The sequence below is a fragment of the Microtus oregoni genome, unplaced genomic scaffold (assembly GCF_018167655.1).
Source record: "Microtus oregoni isolate MIOR12 unplaced genomic scaffold, Mior012 000006F_ref0000085, whole genome shotgun sequence".
NCBI lineage: Eukaryota > Metazoa > Chordata > Mammalia > Rodentia > Cricetidae > Microtus > Microtus oregoni.
Window position 1 is genome coordinate 41,324,099 of NW_024543065.1, and position 27,416 is coordinate 41,351,514.

The window sequence follows — 27,416 nt, forward strand, 5'->3', positions numbered from 1 at the left end:
AACAAAAAATAACTAATATACATCCTTATTGAATGATCCCTCAGTGGGCAATCCCACCAAAAACATGGCCAATCCATTTCACAGACTGTCCAGAGGTGCCCAGGGGACATATTAATAAGGTAATCTCCCAAATTACCATTTTTTATTTCACTGTGGGATGTAGGGAGTAAATTTACTTAGTTATTGATCTATTTGCTTCTCCTAAAAGATGACAACCACACCAAATCCAAAAGAGGGGAATGTAAACTCTTGATTTATAAAGTTGAGTACTTTCCTGTCATCCATCAATGTCTTTGCCATTCCAACCTGGAGTCTACATCACTCCTACCCATGAGAATACTAAAAGCTTGGGCTCTAGAAAGAGATCAAACTCAAACTGCACTTCTACCCTCTTAGGTAGGCTAACCAAAACTAAAATAAGATAGGTTCTCAAGCATCAGATGTGCAGCAGCCCCTGAACTGGTTCCTGAGACTCACTGGCTTCTGCTGTGTTTCTGCAGTTCTTGCCTGAGGATGCCAAGAAGATTAATCTCCTATGGATTAATGAGTCCTCTGGCACACCTACATGAAAGTAACAGGGTTATACAAACACACACATATGTATATATAAAAAATATATATAAACATATATATGTATACATATATTTTACCATCTCTTGAAAGAACCCCCAAGAGACATTGCAGAATTTCTGAAGAGAGAAGAAGGACCCTGGGATCATTTGCAAGGAGTAGTTTTATTGGATGCCAGCACAATCTCTGTAACACAATCTCAAAGACAGAGAGTCAGATATCCAGAAAGGAACCTATTTTTACATCTTTATCTTCTTTGTCTCCCATATAGAGTGAATTACATTCTAACTGATTACTTTCCTAGGGAGTGGGGTTTAAAAGCTGGAATAGGGAGGAAAGGAAAGGAAACATTATTGCACAAGAGTAGTAGGGTTGCGCCTACAGTCAAGACTCTCAGCACCTTACAGGCTGTTTCCTGTTTTCCTTCTTGGATCTTGGGAAGCACATGACCACATGACCCTTAATCCTGGCATTCTTACTCTTGCTGTCATGCCTCCCATCACCTGTCTTGGTGCTCCAGTTCTTTGCCACTGCTGTGTACACTGCCTGCAGGTGCTGCTCTATCAGATGTCTACATGGACCTTTACATCCACTGTTCCCCTCAGTGATGACACATCTCAGGTTCACCCCTTGTGATTCGCAAGCCATTCAGTGCTGCACATACTCCAGCCCTTGCTCTGCTTTCTTTCCACAAATACTTTGCACTGCATACACTGTGAATTTATTAGCATGCTGTTTCTTTATGGCTAGGGAGTTTGCTCTTTGCTCTACTGTATCCCAGGCAGAGAGCCTTGTAATAGCTGGGGGAGTGAGTGAGTGGCTGGGGTATTGGGAACATTTAGCCTCATTTATTCATGTGACCTTCTAAGATTCCCAGAAGCATGTTAACAACCAGACAGACGCCAAGAAACCAGAAAGGGAAGGGATGGAGGAGCCAAATGTGGTGTTGAGAAAGCCAGGAAAGAGTGAGGCCATAACACACAGGAGGAAGGTGCTCATAGGAAGGAGTGGTTAGTTATGATGTTATTGAGCTACGAGAGAGGAGAGAGAGAGAGAGAGAGAGAGAGAGAGAGAGAGAGAGAAAAGAAAAGGAGAAAAGGAGAAAAGGTCCTCTGGGTGAACTTGAGATCTAAGTCTTAGCATTTCAGATAAAGTGAAGACAGGGACCTCACCCAACTGTCCAGCTCCACATCAACCTCAGGCTGTGTGAAGCAGAAGATGAATAGAAAAAGTACTGGAGTGTAGTGATATCCTGGTTCTATAGTGAGGGTTTATGTCCTCAGAGTTTGGACACCAGAGCCTCTCCAGTTGCCCTGTGAACTGAGACCTTGGGCATCTCTCTACTCAGGATCTTTTTTTCTCTCATACAGGTTTTTTTTTTTTCATGGATGGCAGCAGCTGAAATTGAACTGTGGAGACAAAATGATGGTTTTTGGAAGTGAGCCATGTCAGGCAGGTGGGAGTTTATGTCTCTAGGCTGAGTTACCTCTTCTGAGGACCTCTGTCCATAGTCACTGGCTCCACAGCCTCTGCAAGAAGTTGTACACTTGTGGTCTCTCTCCGGGCTGAAAGAGGGAGAAGATTGTTAGACAGAAAGATGGAGCCCCCTTAAGTTCAGATAGCTGTGAAGGAGGGACCTTTACAGGTCACGGGATAAGTTCCAGGAGAGGGAAAATTATAGAGAATACCTGACATCTGCACAGGTACTGAGATCACATTTTCTCATCTGAGATTTTACAGAAGAATTTTTAAGTTCACTTGTCCCAGTCTGGATGGATTTCCTGATGACTTGACCCTAATGGCCTGCTTTCCTTGATGACCTGACCCCTGATTTGATGGAACATAGGGGACCCCACCACCTTCTCAGACCCTGGTCACCAATATTCAAACCCACTCACCCATTTTTCTGCGTTTTTCTTGATGCTTGCAACGGAGAAGGAGGAGGGTAAGAAAAAGAAGCAATAGAAGGAAGGCCACAGCTATTCCAAATAGAACCTTCAGGTACCTTTCAAGTCCTGGGGAAAGGTGACATCCAGAATAAGGAACCATGCTATCTGCCTGAATATCTACTGTGTGCAAGACTTACGCTGGGTCTTTGCACCCATTATCTGCCCTTTTCACAATCATACAATAGCATTCATGCCCTCCCACATTATGCCATATCACCTGCCTGGAAGAGGTAAATCTGGGGTTTGAAACCATGGAATCTAACTTCTGGCACTGCACCTTACACCAAGGATGAATCCCATGAGCTAGAGGGAAGTAGCCCGAATACCCTGCTATGGTCCTGTTCTACACCCTGTCACATGTCACTATGACTTTGGCATAGGGGACAGGCTTACTGCAGAACCAGGTTCTGGAAGTCTCCTATGTCAAGGGATTCCCAACTTAGGTCACTGCTGAAAGGAACTTAAAAATGTGTACTATGCTTCTCTCCTTCACATTTTGAAAAACAGAGGCCCAGACAGAGTCAAGGCTTGTGTAAGTCAAATCTAAAAAAAAAAAAAAAAAAAAAAAGAAAGGAAAAAAAAAGCCTGCACCAAACCATAATTTTCTCTGGACCCCTAGAACCTAATTCTCAACACTTTCCTCAGTATTCCCAGGGCCTGGATTCTCATGGGCAAGAACCTAGTTTCCAAAGCATGCTGGAGAATGATGGACAAATAGAGGGCTTGGTGCTCTGTTCTACACTGAACCCATCTGCTCCTTATAAGTCTGAGCTCTAACATCTCTATATGGATGTCCCCCTATTCATTCCAGGCTCTAAGACTCTAGGATACTGCAATGCTGCTGAGATCTCAGCTTGGCCTCTGGGTCCTTAGACACAATCTGAGTTGACAGAGTAACCAACCAGGTATAGATGTGCTGTCAGTTGGGAGGCAGCCTGGGGATGGAGCAAGCTCCCAAGAGAGAGGCCAGTGACACTCACCAAATGTTGGAATGGGCTCTTCGGATAAGGAGTCAGGGTCTTCAGAGGACCCTGGGAAATAAAACAAGTGGAGTGTGAGGGAAAGAGACTGACCCTGGAGATGTTGTCTCTCATTGTCTTACATCTGCCTTGGAGATATTTACCCAAGAGTCTCCCGCTGGCCACTTAGAACTTTCTTAATTTTAATAGAGGTGAAATGGGAATTCTTTAAAGGACAAATGTTAGGTTCTTCAACTTTGGCTGGTGAATATCAATGTGACTGACCCTCCCTCTTTCCTGTCACTCATATTCTAGCTAAGAGTTCTTCCAAGCATAGTCTCAAGGGTTACCATTTCAGCTCAGAGAAGTCAAAGACACTTACCCGAAACCACAAGCTCCACAGCATTACTGGGGTACGACAGCATGTAGGGTAATAAGTCTTCAGAACTATAGCACTTGTAGGTGCCCCCATGGGTAAAGGTCACATTCCTCATGAAGAATTTTGCCTGGTATAGCTTATCTTGCAGCACTGATCTTAAATACAGAAGTGAGTGGGCAGTCCCCTCTTTAGACAGAACAAAACTACCCCTTCGATGCGATGATTGACACACCAGGGTCACATCCTCTCCAGAGGACATTCTGGAACCTGGGAGCACTGACAGGGTAGGTGTGTCATGAAGCTGTCCTAGAGAGAAGAAGGATGGATGAAAAATTGTTCACCTTGACCTGAGCTGAAACCTCACCAGCACTAGTCTCTAAGGACTTGGGTAACACTGATTCAGCTTCATCTCTACATCTGTACCTTTATGAAAAAACATACTTCCTTTTGACCTTCACAGCCTGGACTTCCACAGCACATCCTGTCTAGTTGCGGGTCTCTGACTGGACTGGTTTGGCTCTGAATTTATGATCAGGGTGTCCAAGAGGACAGTGGGGGTATGATCTCTCAGAAGAGAATAGGTGTATACCATGTCATCTACACTTGCCCAATGACAGGAACACTCATGAAATGACAGGAGCACTCATGAGACTCAGAGAGAAAGTTAGCCCAAGTACCTATCGGGGATTGTAGCTCAGGGTGCCAGGAGAGGCCAGTTCCTCCTTCTCTTCCCTGAACAAAGCAAATCCATTGACGCTGATATCAAAGAAACACTGATGGGTTAGTGCTTTTCCAGGCTAGGACTATGGTAGGTCAGGAAGGAGGGCATGCTGGACAGCCTTTGAAGGAAGACAGATGGTTCCTGAAACATATCAGTCCCCTCCCATCATGTCCTGCAGGTAATATTTCTTTACCATTCCAAAACTCTAGTTCAAGAGCTAGGAGTTTCTTTCAGACCCTCCTACATGGTACTCCTCAAGGACCAGAGCTTACGGGTCTGAAAAATGATTAGACAGTTGCTGTGGCTACCTCACCTGCGATGTGTATTTCCAAGGAGTCACTGGGATTAGACCACATATAGGTACTATTTTTGTAGCCGTAACATCTAAATATTCCTGTATGACTGACTGTCACAGGACCTGTGTGGAAAAGAGCCTGGAATTGTTTGGTAGAGTTTATATACTGTGAGTCCTGGAGCCTGGAGAACTTCTCATCTTCCTTGGTCAGAACAAAACCATTGTATCTCTCCCATGAGGCACACTGGAAGGTCATGATCTCTCCTGAAGTAACCACAAGGCTTGTCAGGGATGATAGCATGGGTTTGGGGAGTAAGTACCCTAGACAGAAGAAAGTAACATGTTACTTGGGATCATACAACCCACATTGTTCCTCGGGGTTGAGCTGTGGGAGGGAAACACTCTTGAGAACAGATAGAGCCTTTCCTGAATGTGGAAACTTAGGCTGGAACCATTACCTGTCACCACCAACTCCAGAGTATTACTCTTCTTTGACCGTCTAGGAGGCTTGTAATAGAAACAGAGATATCGCCCGGCATGGGACCATTGAATAATTGGGATGAGGAACTTGGCTATGTTTCCAGGCTTCATCGGGGTTAATCTCTGCAAAGAACCTTGTTTTCCAATTTGATAAAGATAGTAATCCCAAGCACCTGGGGTTCCTTCACATATAATGGTCACCTGAGATCCATTGGCAACCACAGATCCTGGCTCAGCCCTGAGAACAGGGTTTGGAAGTGACCCTGCAAGGAAATCAATATCTATGCCATAGGACATCAGGCTTTGGATCCCAATACTCTGTCCCAGGATGTTTTTCAATTTCACAGCATCAGCCCACATCTGTTGTTCTCCATGCCCACTGCCCAGAGATGCTCCCTTGTCCTCAGTGAGGATGAAGGACCTGAGAACCTGAGGACATACTTACTTGTGTGCAATGGGATCCTGAGGCCCAGAGTCAGTCCTGGAAGAGAGTTCCGTGAGAGAAATTTGTCCCCAAGGATTGAGTAGACCCTCCCTTCCACAGTTGCCTTCTGACTTCCTCAGATGCCTTGGTAAAACAAGGCCTGGCTGTGGAGTGAAGCCCCACCCCACAGCAGTATGTTCTGTCCCCTCTTCACATCTCACCAAGGCAGAGGAAAGCTGTGAGTGTTCCAGACATGACATCTGTGGCTACAGCTTTGTAGATGGTTGGAGACAGAGCCTAGCCAGATGGGAAGACACACAGGGTGTGGCCTTGTTATGTGGTGGGTTCTCTCTCTTATCACAATGCTGTCACTTCCGCAGTCTTACAGAAAGAGGAACTTCCCTTTCCAGTCAACTGTCTTTGATTTTTCCAGTGATATAGCTCAAGCAGGATCTATATTCTCTAATTATTTTTTTTGAAAAAGAGCCTCGTGAAGTTCAGACAATCCACACACCCCTTATCTCCCTCCTTCCTGTGTGTTAGGTTTATAGGCCAGTGGTGGGCTATAGTCTCTTCTTACAGAAGCAGCAATTCCATGGAATCTCTATATCTGTCTGAATGATTTTCATGTTATGAATGGCCAGGACTTAGCAATAAATAGTCCTAGTGTCTTCCTGAGAAGGAACTTCTCAGCTGAGAGTGGTCTGTGGCTGGCCAGTTTTGATCAAGGACTCTCCACTGGGAGTCCTTTACTTCTAGGGCCAGACCCTCCTCACAGAACCTCCTTCAGAGGACTTGTGGCCTCAACAGATGGCATCTCATCTTTCTCCGACCTCAATACCGGATATTCAACCACAGTAGAAGCGACATGTTCTCAGTGAGAAAGCGACTCACCAGAAACCTGATTGCATGTTTGTCCTCCAATCATTACCTCCTGGACACCTCATTCATGGTTTATTCTTTATAAATTATAGTCACTTAAGCCATAGCTGCATAAAATAGGCTAGCTTAATTCTGCAACTTTATGTTTCTAACCAGCTGAGGACAGTTCTTGCTGCTCATGGTGGCAAGAAAGAGTCTCTCTGTCTAGACTCAGTTTTGGTGCTGGGTCGGATCTGTGTAGCTAGGGTTTCAAATTGGGTTTTCTTGGTATTTATGTGACTCCCCTCTTGGCAGAACACACTCAGTACTTAGTGTGTGTGGCTGTCTGGGACATTGGGCGATTTCCTGTCCATATTCCAGTGGGTGCAGGTTTCAGATGGTTTTGGTGTTAGATCCTGAGAGGTCTCTGTGGTGGTAGGACTTGTGTGGTGTTTGTGTAGGCTTCTTAGCCCTCAACAACTTCCTTAACCCTCCTGGCTTGTCAGTAACTTTAAAAATCTACCTTTCTCACCGCCACAGTGGATATCACCTGAAAATGAGGTGGGGAAGCTCATTTCTCTAGTAGATTAGGGTTTTTCCATTCTCATGATGTATTTATGGTATTCACACATGGCTCAGATGATAAGTTTTTCTGAGTGCTTCTTTTTAATTAGGTTAGCTTTCATATACTGTCCCTCTAGTGACTTTGAGACACTCAAGACTTTCCTTGTGTAAGTGCCCTGAGGATTTTCTAGTTATAACATTAAGCTGTTTGTAGATAAAGACATCTTTTCTTGTAATATCCTTCACAGTTACAGCTCCATAACTGAATTGTGCCCATCACTACTGTTACTAGCAAGATATCTTTATACCTCCACGAATTTGCCTAGGGCACTGTGGAGTACATGTGGCATGAAAAATACTGATGCCATTACAAATTTCTAGGATAAATATGTCACTTTATGTAACAGAAGAATATTTTCATCTGTTTTTTGTAAATTAATATACAATAAGTGAACAGTGGTCAATTTTCACATTTATGAAAACATACTGACTTTTCATAAAATTCTTTTTATCTATTCTAGTAAACATGTTTCCCTTTTACTTTTTGTGCATGGAAAATATTAGCTTGATGTTTGAAATTTTTAAATTAACCTTGATTCATAGAAAGAACCCATATTGATCATGTCTGCCATTCTTCTTATATGACAGAGTATGTTACTTGCTACCTTTTTGGTCTAGGACACTGTCTCTAATGTCTTTTGAGATTGTGAACTATGCTGGTCCTCTTGTGTAAGGAGATCCTGATGTTCTTGTTGAACATGGAACAAACTTGGGAAAGTTTCATCTACTATTTTTTGAAAGTTTGTGCAGGGACAGAAGCTCACTGCCCCACCACTGATATAACCCAGGGAATGTAAACAAAGGAAAGCATGGCCAGCACCTTTAGTGACCTGTAACCTCTGCTGACCAAGTCAGCCATTTCCACTGTAGTTGTGTGTCCATCCTCCCTCCCCCCAGGCACCATAGTCTCAGGTCCTGCTACTCAGGCCCTAGGGGTCCCAGCAGCTACTGCCATAGGCAACTTCCTGCCTCCCACCCCCTTCGCAGCTGCTGACAAAAGTCTTCACTGTAGTTTAGAGCTGTTAACAGCAGTCCCTGTTTTTCCTTCTGCTCTGAAACCACATTTGCTGTTTTTTTAGAGTTCCTCTCCCAACCTGCCTTCCTCCTCCCCCAACACCTCCAACTCTCCCTAACAACCTTCAACAACCCATAACCCAAACAAATCCACCTGCCTCCTCCTTGTCTGCCACAACTGTTGTGCATTCCTGTCGCTTTAAGGGACAAGCCACGCCCACTCCCATTACCTCTGACCTGCCCGCAGCCATCTTGGCCCCTTTTCTGCTTCCTTGACCTGTGTGCTTTTTATTGTAAGGAAGACCTGGGAATGTTATGGTTTTGGTCCCTTTAAGAGACAAGCCATACCCATTCCCCTCCCCATCCTCTGAGGCAGGCTGATCTTCAGCTTCAGGCCTGAGCTCTTCCTCTTTTCCATCTTCCTCTCGGAGAGGCAGCTCCCCACTTCTCAGCTTTCCCCCTTCTCTGTCTCTTTCTCCTCTTCTCTCTCTCTCTCTCTCTCTCTCTCTCCCTCTCTCTGTCCCCCCTTCACCCTTCCTCCTCCATAACCCCCTGAATAAACATTCAACCTCACCCTGCATGTCGTGTCTATCCATGTTTCTGTCTTCTGCCCGCCTGCCATGTGTCTCCCTGCCTGGAACCAGCCATTGCTCGGGGACCAGCAGCCGTCTCTGCCTGGGGCCCACTGCCTGCTGCCACATGGCCTGCCACCACTGCTCTGAGACCAGCAGCCCTCTCTGCCTGGGACTGGCTGCTCCCAGGGCCTGCTGTGGCCCGCTACCACCATTTGGGACCTACAGCATTTCTGCTGCCTACTGCTGCGGGGATCTTGCAGCATTTTTTAAAAAAGAGACCAGCCTGGTCTACAAGAGCTAGTTCCAGGACAGGCTCCAAAACCACAGAGAAACCCTGTCTCGAAAAAACCAAAAAAAAAACAAAAAAACAAAAAAAGAATAACAACAACCTGGGCCTCTGTCTTGTCCAGCCTACCCCCAGCTTCAGGTCACTGACTCCTCCCAGGCAGTCTCTGTGGTCAAGGCGAGCCACGGCTTCCTCCTGCCGTGTTCTCAGTTTTCAGTTTATCTTTCCTGTCCTTAAATCCTCCTGCAGCTTACACAAACACAGGATCCCAAAATTTCGTATATCTTAACTCTGTCCTACACTTCCAAAACTTCGACTAAAATTCATTTTCTACCCTCTCTCCTCCTTAAACTATCTCCAGAGACCAGCTGATTCTTCTATGCAGTCACTCCAAAGAGCCCTCCAGTCTGATGCTGACTGCTCCCTCCTGTCCCCAAACCAGATTCACCACCGGTGCTTGCTCTGTCCACTCTTCTTCCCATGTCAGCTTGTCTCCACTGTTACACTATTTCAGAGATGCACTCCTCCCTCCTTCCTTCCTAAAACCAAATTCTCCACTTTTAATCACTTTATGACCCTTCTTATCTCCCACCTCCTTCCTCCAGAGTCCTTGCCACCTTCCCAACTAATTAACCCATTCCTGTCCTGACACTGCCCGGAGCTCAAACTCAGTCACAGAAAACAAGCTGTAATATTCTGTAATGACAATTTTACTATGTTTATGGTTTACAGAAACAAGCTTTATTTAGCCTCCTGTGTATCAAATACACCTTACTTAATAGATACTTGCTCCTCAAACTTTTCAGAGATTTGTTAAATATGACTTAGAAACAATTAAACCTAAGAGTTTCAAATATACATCCAAGAACAATTTTTTTCTAAACTCCTTAATTTTACCTCTGCCCCTAATCTATCTGTCCCAACATATTTCAAATCAATTACAGACTGCTCTAAAAATTCCAGGACAAGCCTCATCTGTCTCTTAGGATCTTACATCCTGCTTCAGCCTCACCTAACACACTTCCCTATACTCAGATAATCCCACAGAACCTGGGCATCAGCTGACACACCCTGCTCTTCTAAATCTTAAACAATAGTCCAGCTTCCTTGGGTCCTATAACAACTATGCCACCCCAATGTCAACAAGAAGCAGTCAGAGAGAATGGTGCTCACTTACTCAACACCTGACCACCCAATGATAAAACAAAAAAGTAGAGAATGAAGGAACATTGGGGCTTTGGTAGGGCCTTGCCCTTCTCCCCAGTTCCCTCTGCTTTGCTAAAATCTGTTAGATTACGTTCTTAAAGCAGGCCACCAAGGTCCATTCCATTCCCTTACTTGATTAATCTTTCCTCCTGAGACCAACTACTGAGGTCCAACTATCAAAGTATTAAAACTCACCTATCAAAGCCCTTTATGGTGCACCTAATTAACATGCCTAATTAAAATTAAACACCTCATCCTAGCTTGGGGTTTCTTCTTGCGCCAGATGTGCCACATCTGTCTCCTCTCTATCCAGAGACAGTCCTTTTACTCCAAGACAAGAATCTTGTCCTCACTTCCCTAGTTTCTTTCTCTCTCCCTCTCCCTCTTCCTTTATCTCCTGTCTTTGTCCCTTATCTCACCAAGGCAGAGGAAAGCCCTGCCCTCTGGGGAATACAACCCTTATCCTCCAATATTTTCATTGAATGTTCTATGAAGTATAGAAATTGTGGTGTACAATTTTTGCAGTTCCATCCTTTCATATGTGTCCCCCGTAGCCAGCACTGTTCCCTTTCTGTTAAAAAAAAAAAAGCACTACATCACAAAACTGAGATCCATTAGGAGAAAGTATGTATGTTAAATGCTTTTACTGAAAAGAAAGAAATGAGCAAACTTTGTTGATGAGTTTTGTAAAATGGTATGAATGAGACTTTTGCAGATCCCATGATGGGTGGGGACAGACAAATCCACCCTCAGGCATACCTTGAGTGTGGAGCTTAATTTAGAGGAGGGTATTGAGATTAGGGTAGGGTGGGTACAGGGGAGGGAGAGAATGAGAGGAGAAATAAGACATCTGTCTCTTCAGAAGAATGGGGGTGGAACAAGAGCAGATGGAACTCGTCTTTAAAAGGGCCTTTGCATCTGCATAGTGACATCTGGGCTGGCTAGGGTACTGCCTAGATTCATCCTGCCAGCATAATCCTAACAATGATCAATGCCCATTGATTTTAACAGTGAAATCGTAAGGTAGATGTGTATAAAATCATCAAATTGCACATCTCAAAAACATATATTTCTATTTAGCAATGTTTCATCTAAGATTAGGAAAAGGTTTTTGCTTTCATTTTCTGTTTTATCATTCAATATGACCACATGTTTTATTTGTGTAGTATTGCTTAAATGCAAGTTTGACTTTTATATGTGAACTATTTTATCAAATACCTACACAATAGAAGCTTTTCAAAAGTTAAGTATAATTATACTGGTCCCTCCACTTTCTTTCTCCTGATAATTCCCATCTTCCTCTCAAATTGATGGCTTCTTTTTTTTTTTTTTTTTCAAGACAGGGCTTTTCTGTAGTTTTGGAGCCTGTCCTGGAACAAGCTTATGTAGACCAGGCTGGCCTCAAACTCACAGAGATCTGCCTGCCTCTGCTTCCTGAGAAAATCATCTGGGAGCGTTATATCCATTAAACCTGGGCTTTTTCTAATTATCCAGTTTGATTTTGTCTGATTTGGACTGCTGCGTTGACGGAGAGGCTTATCAGGGTGCAGAAACTTTTAAGTAGTTTTAAGCTTGGTTTCAGGGCTCACCATTTAGTATTGAAGGCATGTGCTACCACCACTGCCCGCATAATGGCTTCTTTTCCAATAATTGTTATATATATGATGGGGGAAGAGTCTTTATATATATACACAATGTGTGTGTGCATATATATAGTGTTTGTACATATACACACACATACACATAAATATATAAACACAAACTATTGATTTTGTATCATTGTTTGTGTTCTGGTGGAAGTTTCACTCCCAGCCCCTGGCATCCACATACTCATAGAGTCTGGAATGTTCTGATAGAAGCTTCACCCCAGCCTCTGGCATCTATACACCCAAAGAGTTTGGAATGTTCTGGTAGAAGCTCCATCCCAAGCCCTCCCATCTCTCTCTAAACACTGCTACATCTCAGAAAACTTGACAAATGATGACCCTCCTCCCCCTCAAGACCACTCTCACAGGGTATTTAAACTGACCCCCAGAAAACAGACATGTGGTTTCCAGTCTTCCTTTCCTGCCTCCTCTCTGGGGGACTGGAAAATCATCTGGGAGCGTTATATCCATTAAACCTGGGCTTTTTCTAATTATCCAGTTTGATTTTGTCTGATTTGGACTGCTGCGTTGACGGAGAGGCTTATCAGGGTGCAGAAACTTTTAAGTAGTTTTAAGCTTGGTTTCAGGGCTCACCATTTAGTATTGAATGATAAACTGAGGGTCCTGGGGAAATACTGTCTCTCAATTAGCATTTTTTAAGATCTTACTTATTCCAGGTTTTGAGATAGGCCATTTCTCTCGACAGTTCCAGGAGAAACTGTTTCACTGTAGATGTCCTGGCTCTTATAATCTTTCTTTGATGTTCCCTGGGCCACAGATGCCAGAGCTGTGATATAGACATATCTGTTGGAGCTGGACTCCTAATGATATATCTATTGATCTCTAAATTGTGTCCAGTTCTTGATTTCTGTGATGATCTCTATTTGCTGTAAAGAGAGCCTTTTTTGAAGAAGGATTCATACTCTGTAACCATAAACACAGAAACAGAAAAACCAAAAGAACTCAGTAGATTGCATTTATATATTTGCATACACATATGTTTATATAGAAAAATATAAATGTATATGAATATGAATATATGTGTATGTGTGTATGTAACAATAATACGCAAGAAAAAGTGGTCATCAACTTGAGAATGGGGGGCATGGTAGAGGTTGAAGGAATGTATCTGTGAGGGCCTAGAGGGAGGGGGAAAGTGACATAAATTCTATTTAAATTAAGAATATTTTAAAAAGAATTATAAGAAAGCAACCTAAATGCCCCTTGACCGAAGAATGGATAAGGAAAATGTGGTACATTTACACAATGGAGTACTACACAGCAGGAAAAAATAACATCTTGAATTTTGCAGAAAAATGGATGTTGCTAGAAAACATTATTTTGAGTGAGGTAACCCAGACACACAGAAAGACAATTATCACATGTATTCACTCAAAGGTGGTTTTTAAACATAAAGCAAAGAAAACCAACCTACAAATCACAATTGCAGAGAACTTAAACAACAATGAGGACACTAAGAGAGACTTACATAGATCTAATCCACATGGGAACTAGAAAGTAGAAAAAGACAAGATCTCCTGAGTAAATTGGAGCATGGGGACCTTGGGGGAGGGTTGAAGCGGGGATGGGAGAGCCAGGGAGGGGAGCAGATAAAAATGTAGCGCTCAATAAATATCAATAAAAAAATAACGGCTCATCAACAGTGGATATTTCTTATCTCTGTGAATCATATGGTAGATATATCAGACTTTGACAAAGTCTATGAATTGGAACAAACTTTTGAGTTGGCTTTTAATTGGAAGGGCTTGTATGTAGACATGAAGAAGCAAAACATAGTGATTATTGACAGGATAACTGACCTGATAAGTGATGGCATGGTTCTGTAGATTTGTAGTGGATATGGCTTCATATGTGCATCATGGAAAAGGAAAGATCATAAGAACAAGAAGACTGACAGAATGGCAGACAAATGATTCTTGCTGGGTGTAACATAGCCAATGCAAATGTGAACTATGCATCCAGTACTGGATGTATAAAATATTGGTCCTGCCAACAGTCAATTATGGGTCAGGGAAGGACTCATTATGGAGCTTTGATCATTGATTAGTGATCATTGATTAGTTATTTGATCACTGATTGGCTATTGATTAGTGTTGGATTCTGGGTGAAAGAGACTCATTGTCTTTAGTTGTGTACCCGCCAGTAAGCCCATCAGGTTACTATACTTCCAAATCTATGTTCAGATAGACAGCGTTGGTTAAAATTGGTGGGAAATTACAAAACAAAAAGACGCAGACAAGGTAATGGGATTGTTAGGGATGAGATGAGAGTTCCTATGGATAAAAAGGAGATAGAAGAGGATTGGATAGGAATAATCAGATGTTGTCAATGAATGCATTCATTTAATAAAAGAGAAAAATAGCTTGTGAAAAGTAGAACTTGCTCTGGAAAGAGAAGTTTTGTAAATTGATGTAATGTCTATGCTTCCACCCCAGGGAAGATCAGCTACTTAATTTCCATTGAAGTGTCTGGTTCTGATGTTCAGAATTGACTAAATGGGAGATCCTGCCCTGGATGAACAAGAAAGTGAAGCTGCAATGTTTTGATGTAGTCCATCACAAAGTGACCACTCTAAGAGTGGTTGACACAACTCACCTTCAAACAACAAAATTCAGTAATTTTCCATACACCCTGTCCATCAAATGAGATGTTTCCTCTAGTCTATTTTGTTATTTTTGTTTGTGACATAATCTCACAATGTAGTCTAGTCTTGCATTGAACTCACCTCAATCCTTCTACCTCAGCATTTTGAGCACTGAGATTTTAGCCATGAGCTACTACTATTATTGATTCATCTCACTCCACTATTCAGACCCAAACTGCATGGATTTCTGGTGTCAGTTGGAGAGGCATATAAAAACCAGCCACACTGAGAATATTGGGGTTGCTCATTTTTTTTTCCTGCCTCAAGGCTATTCTCTTTTCTTCTTCCACAGTCCCTTAGTGTTGCTAGGAGTGTTGATGAGAAAGAAATGTCTTAGTGTGTCTTTTGGATTTACCTATTTCATCTTGAGACTGATGTTGCCGGTTTATTTCACTGTTTTCACTAACTTTGCAGTCTGAGTCAAGAAATGGGACATCTGTATCATTTATGAAGGAATGCAGTTATTAATCCAAATTGTTAAGTTACATGGAAAAATAATAGAAAATGAGTACTTTAGGGATGCAAAGGGATGAGAAAAGAAGGGACCAGTCAGAGAAATTTGTGGGGAGGTATCAGAGTTTGATGGAAGAATAGTTCTCTTCAAAAACAACCGTGACATCTCCATGCTTCCAAATTATCATGTCACTTCCCTTAAGATTCCCAGCTCAGTTCTCACAACCTGTGCCCAGATTTATCTCCAGAATCACATCAGCTTGTTGCATTTGCCATGCATGGTAGTCATGGTTCCACTGCTCTGAGCTGTGTACTGCTGTCTCCTCCTCGCTGCATCTTATGTCTTTCTTTGGCTGTGCTGAGCCTCAAATAGAAGAATTCCAAGAACAACCAGGACCAAACTGCCCAATATAATCCTAGTAAGACTCTCCACTGTGTGATCTTGAAGAGTTGAGCCTGGGTGATTTCAGACACAAGGTTCACTGTAGTCTAGAATCCATAATCCACACAGGGCATCTACTTCCCCTGGACAAGACTTAGACCATCTGTATCCAGCTCTGTAACTGATCTCCTTACTCACCTGTTTTAGGATCTGACATGTCTGCTGATGAGCCAGTGGTCTCAACCATTCCTAAAAGCCTTAAAAGAGGAATAGAATAAGTAAAGTGGTTAAGAGAATAAGTTTTTGGCTATTTCCTAAATTTCTTACTCTCTCTAAGTGTATGTTATTCTCACTGTGATGATTTGGGATGAACCACTTAACTGTTGGCCAAGGGTTCTTTTCTTAAGTTCATCTTCCTTTCATATATTACTCTAGGTTTAAGCCACCCAGTATGGGCTGGACCCTCCTACATCAACCATTAATCAAGAAAATGTCCTACAGACTTGTCTACAGACAAATTTGATTTCAGCATATTCTAATATCAAGTTTCCTCTTTCTAGTTGTCTCCAGTTTGTTTCAAATAGACAAAAAATAAGAAGTAATTACCACAGAGTTTATGAGACACAATGAAAGCAGTATACATTTAACACTAAATGTGTTAAAGCTCTATATGTGTACATAAAAAACTGGAAATTTTCACACTAGTGAGTTAACAGAACATCTGATAACTATAGAACAAAACGAAACAAACTCACCCAGGAGGACTAGATGGCAGGAAATAATCAAATTGAGGGCTGAAACCAACAAAATAGAAACAGAAAAAACAATACAAAGAATCAATGAGACAAAGAGTTGTTTCTTTGAGAAAATCAATAAAATAGACAAACATTTATCCAAACTAAGGAAAAGGCAGAGAGAAAGTATCCAAATTCAGAAAACCAGAAACAAATATTTGACCATGTGGCTTGAAATCAAGGTGTCCAGCATGCTGAGCATGTGCTCTAACAATGACCTCACCCACCAGCTTTACACATATCACATATCACACTTATATACATGGATATTTGCATTCTGTTTTACTTGTTTTCAGATAATTTTAATTTATTTATTTTTGTCTTTGCAGGTGTGGCTCACTTACAACCCATTCCTTACATGTGGCCAAAGATATAGTTGAATGTGGCCCCAACATAAAATTTTATACTTATTTAAGCACTTTGATATTCTCTCCCTCGTGTGTTTATGTTTGTTTGGATGTAGGTACATATGTATAATGCATGTGTACAAGTGTGTATGTATACTGGAGACAGAGTTCAGTTTGGGTGTTGTTGCTGTAAACACTGACCAGAATCAACCTGGGAGATGAGACAGGGTTTATTTGGCTTACAGATTACAGTCCATCTTCAAGGAAAGGCTGGGCAGAAACTCTTTCAGACACCTGGAGGCAGGAACTGAAGCCAAGACCACGAAGGGATACTGCTTATTAACTTTGTCTCCATGGCTCCTCGGTTTGCTTCCTTACACCACTCAGGACCTCCTGCCTAGGGGTGACACAGTGTACAGTGAGCCAAGTCCTCCCACATCGTCAGCAATCAAGAAAATTTCTCTCATGACATGTCCACAGGCAAACACGATGGAGCTCCTCAGTTGAGATTCTCTCTTACAAGATGTGTTTAGTTTTTTGTCAAACGTATAAAAACTAACCATTACAGGTGCTGTTTCTCAGGAGTCATCTATCATGTTTCTTGAGAAAGGGTCTCTCACTTGGATGTTAGATACACCAAGTAGGCTAGATTTTTGTGGCAAGCAAATTCCAGGGCTCCTCCTTTCTCTGCCTCTCCAAATCTAGAATGACAAACACATATCACTATGCCCAGCTTCTGAATGGGTGCTAGGTAGCAAGCTCAGGTCCTCATGCTTTTGTCACAAGCTCTTAACTGATCAAATCATCTCCTAAACCCACTATGAGACTCTGTGTTTGTGTGTCTGTGTGTTTTGTGTGTGTGTGTGTGTGTGAGAGAGAGAGAGAGAGAGAGAGAGAGAGAGAGAGAGAGAGAATTTTTAAAAATGATTTACTTATTTTTATTTTATGTCTAGGAGTATTTTCCCTGAATGTATGTCTGTGCCCACAGTGACTAGAAGAATGCATCAGATCCCCCCAAAACTGCTCATGAGCCATCATATGAATGTTGGGGATTAAATGCTGGTCCTTTGCAATAATAGCAAGTAATTTTAACCACTGACCCACCTCTCCAGTCCCACATATGTGATTTCAAAAAACTTGATTTTGTGGGTTCGTAGTATGAAATGGCAGCAGGCCAGTCCCACCGCCTGGCTAGCTTAACTCCCAAAATAACCACACAGAAATTGTATTAATTAGATTACTGCCTGGCCCATTAGCTCTAGCCTCTTATTGGCAACTCTCACATCTTGATTAACCCATTTCTATTAATCTGTGTTCACCATGAGGTCGTGACTTACCAGCATCAGTCTAACTCTTGGGTGGGAGAAGCATGGCGTCTGCCACCCTGCCTTCTACCCAGCATTCTGTTCTGTCCACTCCACCCACCTAAGGGCTGCCCTATCAAAAGGCCAAGGCAGTTTTCTTTATTCAACCAATGAAAGCAACACATAGAAAGAAGACCCCACACCATGGGTCTACAGTGTGAACTTTGCAGATAACAGATTCATGTCATAATTCCGAGTATTGGATTACCTAGACCTGATGCTTATGGAAGAAAGTGCTGTTTTGCTTACTTGAATTTGTGTGGTTTCTTGTTTAATTCACATGATTACTATTTTTTATACTGCTTGATATCAAACCTATTGTTTTGTGGCATCTGCACACAAATGAACACACACACACACGCAATCTCATGGTGTTTGAAGTAAGCATACAGTTTTGTGTAGGTTCACAGCTCTCCTTAGTCACTTCTACCACGGAACCACATCCCTTTCCTGTTTTTACCATGTATTTTTTGAGTCTCACTCAGAAATCATAATCCTCCTGCTTTAATATCTCAAGTACCTGGAATTAGGATGTGCATCTCCAGACCTAGCTTCCAATTTTATTAGTCATTTTAAATTTCATCTGATTGTTGTCTGAATCACACAAGGAATGTTCCTAATGCTGAGATCTGCTCTGTGATCCTCAGCAATTTGTCCTGGAGAGCTCTGTGGGTGCTCTGTAGGTTGAAAGTTCTTGATTGTCTGCAAGGCTGCTCATGTCTGCTGCCTTCTTACTGATGTTCTGTCTGAATGTTATGTCCAATGTTAAAGTAAACACCGGAATCTAGTATAGCATTTCCTCTATCTCTCTTTACATGTTTGTATATAATGATATGTATAAATATATACTCTTACTTGTTCAGTCTGATGTCTTGATTCAGAATGACAACATAGAATGAATTTCTTGGTCTCTTGTGACAGATTTTTACTTTAATTTTATTTTATGTAATATAAATGTGACTACTACCTCTTTGATCTATCTATCTATCATCTATTTATCTCTCCATCTTTCTATCTCTCTCTTCCTTCCTCTCTAAGAAAGAAGTAGAGAAGTTGGGCAGCTGGAAGTCATGTGCTTTATTTTTATTTTCAAGCTAGAAGAAAAGATGATTTGCCTAGGACCTATAATGGTCACTCTTCTTTGTTAATGAGGCTAGATTTATTTATAATCATCTAAGAGATACACTTCTAAGTGTGTCTGGGGGTACATATACAGGAAGATTTATCTGAGGAAGAAGACGCACATTGAGTGTGAATGGCATCAAAGAACAAAGGAAGGCTGGAGAGATGGCTCACTGTTTAAAGTGCTTTTCTGTCCTATTATGAATATAACTATTGATGTTTATCAACCCTCTATAAATGGTAAAAGATGATCTGTCTAGATATTTCCATCTTTAACATTTGCTAGGTTACAGAGCAAATCTTTCTCTAGAAGGAAGCTGCTTGCTGCCAGATTTCACCATCAATTTTGACTACTCTCATTCCTTGTAATAAAAGTAATCCCCAACAATTATCCTGATTGACAGGACTTATTGACGATAAAGGAGCCCTAAGCAACAAGCATTGAGTAGGGGAGACAGTATATCTGCTATTACTGATAAACAGGTCTGGGTGGCCCTGAATTTTCTAGCAGCAGACTCAGGAAGGTGTAATCTACTGGCCTTTGCTCTATCCTAACAAGCTATTAATATTCTGTATTTACCCTTCACCTTGATTTCAATTAACGTAAGATTATAGCCCAGGAGATTAAAGTTTATGCCTTTATCTCTAGAGACACAGGGAAAAAAAAAAACTTGGGTCACTAAACCAGCCCCAGCAAAAGAAATTCCTTCTCACTTGGGTGCCTTGAGATAACCTGCTGGAGCTGTAGGCAAGTCACCAAAAAATTTCCCTTAATTCAGTTAGCAAGATGCTTATGCAAATCAAGCACTTTTGCCTTCCTCCCACAGATTACTATGGTTACCACAAACTGTGTTCCCAGCTGCTGGATAAAGAAGAGGAAGTGCTCAGAAAGTGCAACAACACTGTGGTATTTTCCTACAATTATTATTCACAAACTTCTTACAGTTAACTAGTTACACTTAAGAAATGTAGTTAGTGTGAGAAAACTTCTTCTTAGAATTTTGTATTGATTCTTAGTTAATCTGCCAGTGAGCTTCACAGCCATGCCTCCCCCTCTGAGATATAAGGTGCCTCCGTGTCATATTTACCTGTTTCTCTGGAATGAATGCTTAGTACTACTGTTAGCACCTATAGAATTTGCTAACTTTGTCTGTGTGGGTCTAGAAACTAAACCTTGTGGAATGTGTAGAACAACAAGGTCAACAGCAAAGAACAGCAAGGAATATCGAGGAGGAACATCAAAAGGAAAGCATCAAGAGAGCATTAGCGAGCACACAGAAAGAGTAACTAGGACATGATAGAAGACTTATGTGGGCTAACTTATTTCATTTACCCTCAGGTATCTTTAGCAAGTTTTCGCCTGCTATAGTGATCCTTCTGAATCCTGAGAGGCTCAGTGGACTTGACCCCAGCACAAACCTCAGTAGAGTAATAAAGCATACTGGCCTGGTGGCTTCCTCATTGAGAACTGGCTCTCAAAGTCCCAGAGGACGCTCTGCAAGGGGTCAAGGGAGGAGAGCAATCTGTAGTCCTATCAACCTGCAAAGTCTACAAACCATAACAATGACCGAACAGCAAAATATCCACAACAGTGCAATAGTGGTAATACTGTCTCATGAATAACCAGTAGTTATCTATTCAGAAGTAATACCCACTTAATAAAAAAAGGATTCATGTCTAGTACTGTAAATTTAGATAACTACTGGAATTACTTTTAGTTTTCTATTTCTAGCCTATAGTAAAACATTTCATCAATGTTGGTAGTAAGGTTCCCATTCATCTTCATACATAAAAGATGATATCACAAGAAATAAAATTTTAAGTAGGAAGCTATTTCTTTCTCCCACTCAAATGAAGTTTATTGCATCCTGCCTTCCCTTATGTCAAAGTTAGTGACCAATTCAAAGTCTCTTAATGAAAAGTTCTGTGCCATCAACATAGAATGCTGCTTAGGTTTTTTTCTCAATTTTTTAAGGTTTTGATTTTGTGTCTAGGTGTAGGTCTCATTTGCACTGACTAGAGTTAGCTAAGAATCTGAATCACACAGGCTCTTGTAATGACTTTGAAAGTTTCTTTCTCCCTCTCAAAATAAAAACCCAAGTTTTGAAAACTGTAGTGGCATAATATAATATTTTGCAAAGCTAAAAATTCTATTTCACTTTTTATTTACTTGTTGAGACTTGCTTTGTGTACTAAAATATGATTGATTTTGCAGAGAGTTCCATAGACTTCTAAGAGGAAAGTGCATTCTTTTATGCGTGAATGGAAGGTCTGTAGATGTCCCTTAGGTCTGCTTGGTTTATGATGTATTTCAACTCCAGTGTGCTGTGGGAACTCCTTTATAGACTTTAAGATACTGTCCCACTTTGGATGTGGTCAAATTTACTATAAATACAGATGTAAAAAACGTGCATGGCTTCTTGGCTGTTTGATTCGGTTTCTGTTCCCCACACATGCAGAGAGCTGCTGGTCTTTGACTCTACCCCTAAATAAAGAATCCTTTATTATATTCCATTCTGAGCTAGTGTGATTATTATAATCACAACACCAATGCTTCCCTGTTTCGTTTTTGTTCATATGATTTGTCTATTGGAGAAAGTATAGTTTTATATGTAGTGTTTCTTTTATAAAATTAGGTGCTTCTTTGTTTGGCATAAATGTTCAAAATTGTAATACCCTCTTGGTGTATTGGTCATTTAATAAGTATGAAGTAACTTTCTGTAGTTCCTCTGACTACTTTTGGTTTAAAGTCTGTTTTGTCAGATATATAATCAATAACAGAGCAGCACAAAGAAAGGAGAGTAAATGAAGACAGATCATTTAAGAGTCTGTTTCAGGGCCACAGATACAGTGGTTGACCAATGTGTAACATGAACAGCTTTTAGTTTAACACTTTGCACCATTAAGGAAGGAAGTCTATTGCATTAAATTAAAGAGAGTATTGAGTTTCTAAGGAAACATGGTAGCAGAGAATGTAATGAGAAATCACTAAGTTTTGCACATCTGACAAAAGTAGTAATGGATATAGAGAGAAATAGATATAAAAGTCACAGAAAGGGGGAATCTACCCAATATCAAGACTTTTTTATTAGCCAGAAAGACTATTATCATATACACTCACTCATAAGTGGTTTTTAAACATAAAGCAAAGAAAATCAGCTTACAAATCACAATCCCAGAGAACTTAGACAACAATGAGGACACTAAGAGAGACTTACATGGATCTAATCTACTCGGGAGGTAGAAAAAAGACAAGATCTTTTGAGTAAAGAGGGATCAGGGGGACCATGGGAAAGGGTTGAAGAAGAGGGGGGAAAAAGGGATGGGAGGAGAGAAAAATGTATAGCTCAATAAAACCAATAAAAGAGACTTTCTTGAGCAAAAGGAATAGAGCAATGTTCTATGACAGTCACTATGTTGCACTGTGACCTCATCAAGTAGCATATGTCTATGTGTCCTAGTTGAGAACACACAGTTGGGATGCCCTAGTTATTCATCATTTGGAAATGTGTAACCAAACCAAGCCTACACCATTTTCTTAACTTATTCTCTTCTATATTGGGGTGTGAGTGTGTGTGTGTGTGTGTGTGTGTGTAAAATATATGTGCCTTAATCTGAAAATAATTAAAAAATAAAATGCTTGCCTATCAAGTGTGGGGAGATAAATTTGTATTCCAGGAATTCACATTAAAAAGCAGGCACTGTGATGCACCTGTAATCCAAGCACTGCAGTTTTGAGATGTCAGGCAGAGACCAATAGATAAAAGAAAGTTTGTAGAGTTCTACATCTAGATCAGCAGGCAGTAAGAAGAGAGTGACACTGTGCTGGCTTAAGCTTCTGAAACCTCAAAGACCACCTGAGGTGATACAGTTTTTCTGACAAGGCCAAAACTACTCACACAAGAACACACATCCTAATAATGCCAGTTCCTATGAGTCCATGAAGGCCATTTTCAACCACATAACCACACACAGATTCAGAAAGATAAATTTTGTGTGTTTTCTTCTGTAGGCAAAAATCTAGATTTTTAAAGGTATAAAATAAAAGGGAAATTCTTAAGGAAGAGGAACAGACACCAGGAGTGGCACAGGAAATCAAAGAGTGACCTATGGAGGCCAATGTGTTAAAGTAGACGTTATGTTTTCATGGAAATGACATAATAAAATCCATCATTTTGCGCAATAAATATACACTATTAAAAACATTTTAAAACTTTCCTAATAACATGTTCAATGTTACATCTAGCCTTTTTAAGCTCTAAGAATTCTATTCAGAATAAGAAAAACTGCCCTATTCATCAATTAATTCATAACTGTTTTAATAGAATATTATTCAAATCATAGTGGAGTTTGAAATATTTTTATATACAGTATTCTGATGAGAAGTATTAAGCACCGTTTTTTTTCTATGAATGCCAAACAATTAGTTACATTCTTTAAATCTCTTATGAAGACCAATATATAAAAAAATTCATGTTTCTAAAAATGCAGAACCACCTGGCATGATGGCACATGCCTTTACTCCCAACACCTGGGAGGCAGAAAGGTAAGGGGCTCTCTATGAGTTCCAGAACAACCTGATCTAAACAATGAGTTTTAAGCCAGCCAGAGCTATACAACGAGATCCTGTTTTTAAAGGAGAAAAAGCAGAACCCAAGAATCAGTGGAGATAAATGTCAAAAGTTTTATCAGTGAAAGCATAAATGAAGTAGAAAAAAGAGAAAGAAAAGAAAAGAATATAATTCTAATAGGGAAAAAGCCTATAAGAAGGAGAGGAAGCTAAGGAAAAGATAGAGGATACAGAAACATGGCTGCAACATCAACAAAAAACAAACACAAATGAGGCCACACTTTTGCAAATAAAAGGGAGAAAAAGCACAAATGTTCTACAAGCCAAAAGAAAATTGAAGAAAATTCATATGCTGTCTTTGAATTTATTTAAGCTTGTCAGAACACTTGTCTGGTGCCCCTAAGGAGCTCATCTAGTATTTTGGGTGTGTTCCTTGCCTACTGATATTCAGCTGTTCTTCCAAGCACCCCCAGAAATGGCCTAAGACCCAGACCTGAGTGCAATCCACATCTACTCAGGGACAGCTCAACAGATGGAGTTCTTTCCAAGGTCTGTTCTGTCATGACATCTGTTCACATGGTTCTGGCAAAATTTTCTCTCATTTCAACCTGTGGTGCTCCTATGATTCCACCAGGCCTCAGCCAATATTATCAACAGAATCAGGAGGACCAGCCCTGCCACACTCATTCTAATTGAGTTCTCCAGGGTGTAATCTTTCATGACAGAACCTGTGTGAAAAGAGAAAACATAATGAGTGGATCAGGCCATGCATCACAGGCTTCCGAAATGCAGCTCTTTTCTGTCTACCTTAAAAGAGTTATTTCTTTAATCAAATTGAGAGTTGAAATCAACAAAATAGAAACAAAGAAAGCAGTACAAAGAATCAATGAGACAAAGAGTTGGTTCTTCAAGAAAATCAACAAAATAGACAAAACTTTATCCAAACTTACCAAAAGGCAGAGAGAGAATTTCCAAGTTAATGATATCAGAAATAAAAAGTATGACATAGCAACAGATATGAAGGAAATCCAGAGAATAATTAGGTCATATTTTGGAAAACCCATAAAATTGGAAAACTTAAAGGAAATGGACAACTATCCAGATAAATATCACTTACCAAAATTAAACCAAGACCAGATAAGTAAATTAAATGGACCTATAACTGATAAAGAAATAGAAACAGTCATCAAAAGTTTCCCAACCAAAAAAGCCCAGAACCAGGTGGTTTCAGTTTAGAATTCTACAATATTTTCAAAGAAGAACTAATACCAATGCTCCACATATTGTTCCACATAACAGAAACAGAAGAAACATTGCCAAACTCTTTTTATGAGGCTACAATTACCCTGATATCCAAACCACATAAGATATTGCTAATAAAGAGGACAGACTTATCTCACTCATGAACATTGATGCAAAAATATTATATAAAATACTGGCAAATTGAATCCAAGAACACATCAGAAAACTCATCCACCATGATCAAGTCAACTTCATTGTAGTATGAGGGGCCAGTTTGTTGGGATTTCTGTCCGGTCCAGTACCCCACAGCCGGCGAGCCCCAAAGAAATCATACAGAAAGGTTTATGTTAGGTTATAAACTGATTGGCCCATTAGCTCAGGCTTCTTGCTAGCTCTTATAAATTATATTAACGTATTATTCTTATCTATGTTAGCCACAAGGCTCGGTACCTTTCTCAGCTGGGAAGATCACATCCTGCTTCTTCAGTAGTCTATTCAGGACTTGGAGGAATGGGCTTCCTCCTTCCTAGAATTCTCCTGTTCTCCTTACCCTGCCTCTACTTCCTGTCTGGTTGACCTGCCTATAATTCCTGCCTGGACAATCAGCACTTATTTAAAACATGGTTGGCAGAATACCGACAATTCTCCCACACCATTCTTTTTTTTTAAAGAAAGAAAAATATCCATAGTCCATTTTTTGGGGAATGTGGGCATAGTATTCCAGGCTACTACCAGCTGGTTGGGGGCGCTGATTATCTTATGGGGACCTAAAGAAAATTTAGAGTTATCATCAATGGCACCACTGTGGATAAATGCATCCACAAAAAGCTTGAGAAAGCTTGAAAAGAATAGAGTAAAGCATGTTTTCTTGGTAGCAGCAATTTCTTGGGTCTGCTCTGCTGGAAGCACTCTCATCTAAGAGAGGCTTCCTGAATCAGCTTTAGCTGCAAAACCCTGCAGCTCTTTAAGAGGTCCTGCCACGAAACACTTAAATAGTGTTGATAAAAAGCTGACTGCATGCTTTTCGGTTTTCAGCCATAGCAGGAAAAAAAGCTGTGCCATTTTAAAATGCTGGCTTTCTGGGCCATCCTGCAGGGCAAATTCTGACTCTTTCAAGAAGGCAGTCAAACTGAGTGTGGTCTGTAAGCAGAATGCTGCAGCTTGCTTGCTGGCAGGGACCTTGAAATGCTGTAGAGTTGTGGCAATAAAAAGGCGCCAGCAGTACCTCTGCCATGAGGCTGGAAAGCTAAGGAATAGGCTGGATCTAGCCATCAAAGCCATGGCTTTAATCCTTTCCTTAAAGACTCATGTAGTCAGTAAAGAGAGATTCAAAGAAAAAAAAAACCTCTAAACGGTTTACAGTGTGTTAAAAATATGTGCAGGCTTAAAAACGGGGTTAAAGTCCTTAAAAGTAAAAAAGAGAGTAGTAGGGTGTGGTCGTACACACCTTTAATCCCAATGCCACTCATAAACACTTTCAGTAATATAGCAGGATATAAGACTAACTCAAAAAAATCAGCAGCCCTCCTGTGCACAGATGATAAATGGGCAAAGAAAGAAATCAGAGAAGCATCACTCTTCACAATAGACACAAATAGCATAAAATATCTCAAAGTAAATCTAACCAAACAAGTGGAAGACTTGTATGACAAGAACTTTATGTCTTTGAAAAAAGAAATTGAAGAAGACACCAGAAAGTGGAAAGATCTCCCATGCTCTTGGGTTGGTAGAATTAGCATAGTAAAAATGGCAATCTTACCAAAAGCAATATACAGATTCAAGGCAATGTCCATCAAAATCCCAGCAAAATTATTTACAGACCTCAAAAGAACAGCACTCAACTTCATAAGGAAGGCCAAAATCCCAGGATAGCGAAAACAATCCTGTACAATAAAGAAACTTCTGGAGGCATCACAATCCTTGACTTCAAACTCTACTATAGAGCTACAGTACTGAAAACAGCCTGGTACTGGCATTAAAACAGACAGGAGGACAAATGGAACCAAATAGAAGACCCAGATATTAATCCACACACCTACGAGCACCTGATTTTTGAGAAAGAAGCAAAAAAATATCAAATGGAAAAAAGAAAGCGTATTTAACAAATGATTCTGGCATAACTGGATATCAACATATAGAAGAATGAAAATAGATTCACATCTATCACCATGCACAAAACTCAAGTCCAAGTGGATCAAAGACCTCAACATAAAGCCAACCACACTGAACCTTACAGAAGAGAAAGTGGAAAGTACCCTTGATTGCATTGGGACAGGAGACCTCTTCCTAAATGTAACCTCAGTGGCACAAACACTGAGAGAAACAATTAATAAATGGGACCTCCTGAAACGGAAAAGCTTCTGTAAAGCAAAAGAAATGGTCAACAAGGCAAAAAAAAAAAAATGGCAGCCTACAGAATTGGAAAAGATCTTCACCAGCCCCACCCATATAGAAGACTGATCTCTAAAATATACAAAGAACTCAAGCA

The 27,416-nt window shown here is 40.8% G+C and overlaps 1 protein-coding gene across 1 annotated transcript in view; it reads right to left on the reverse strand.

Annotated features, from left to right (window-relative positions):
* Positions 1–2,052: 2,052 nt before the first annotated feature.
* The window catches only part of LOC121449810 (leukocyte immunoglobulin-like receptor subfamily B member 3A), a 31,431-nt gene continuing 6,067 nt past the window's right edge, over positions 2,053–27,416 (reverse strand). The window contains exons 3-7 of the mRNA XM_041654482.1: positions 5,332–5,616; positions 4,892–5,194; positions 3,861–4,163; positions 3,500–3,550; positions 2,053–2,135 (exon numbers count right to left, since the gene is read on the reverse strand). Of these exons, the coding sequence (XP_041510416.1) occupies positions 2,053–2,135; positions 3,500–3,550; positions 3,861–4,163; positions 4,892–5,194; positions 5,332–5,616 (1,025 nt within the window). The remainder of the gene's footprint in view (positions 2,136–3,499; positions 3,551–3,860; positions 4,164–4,891; positions 5,195–5,331; positions 5,617–27,416) is intronic.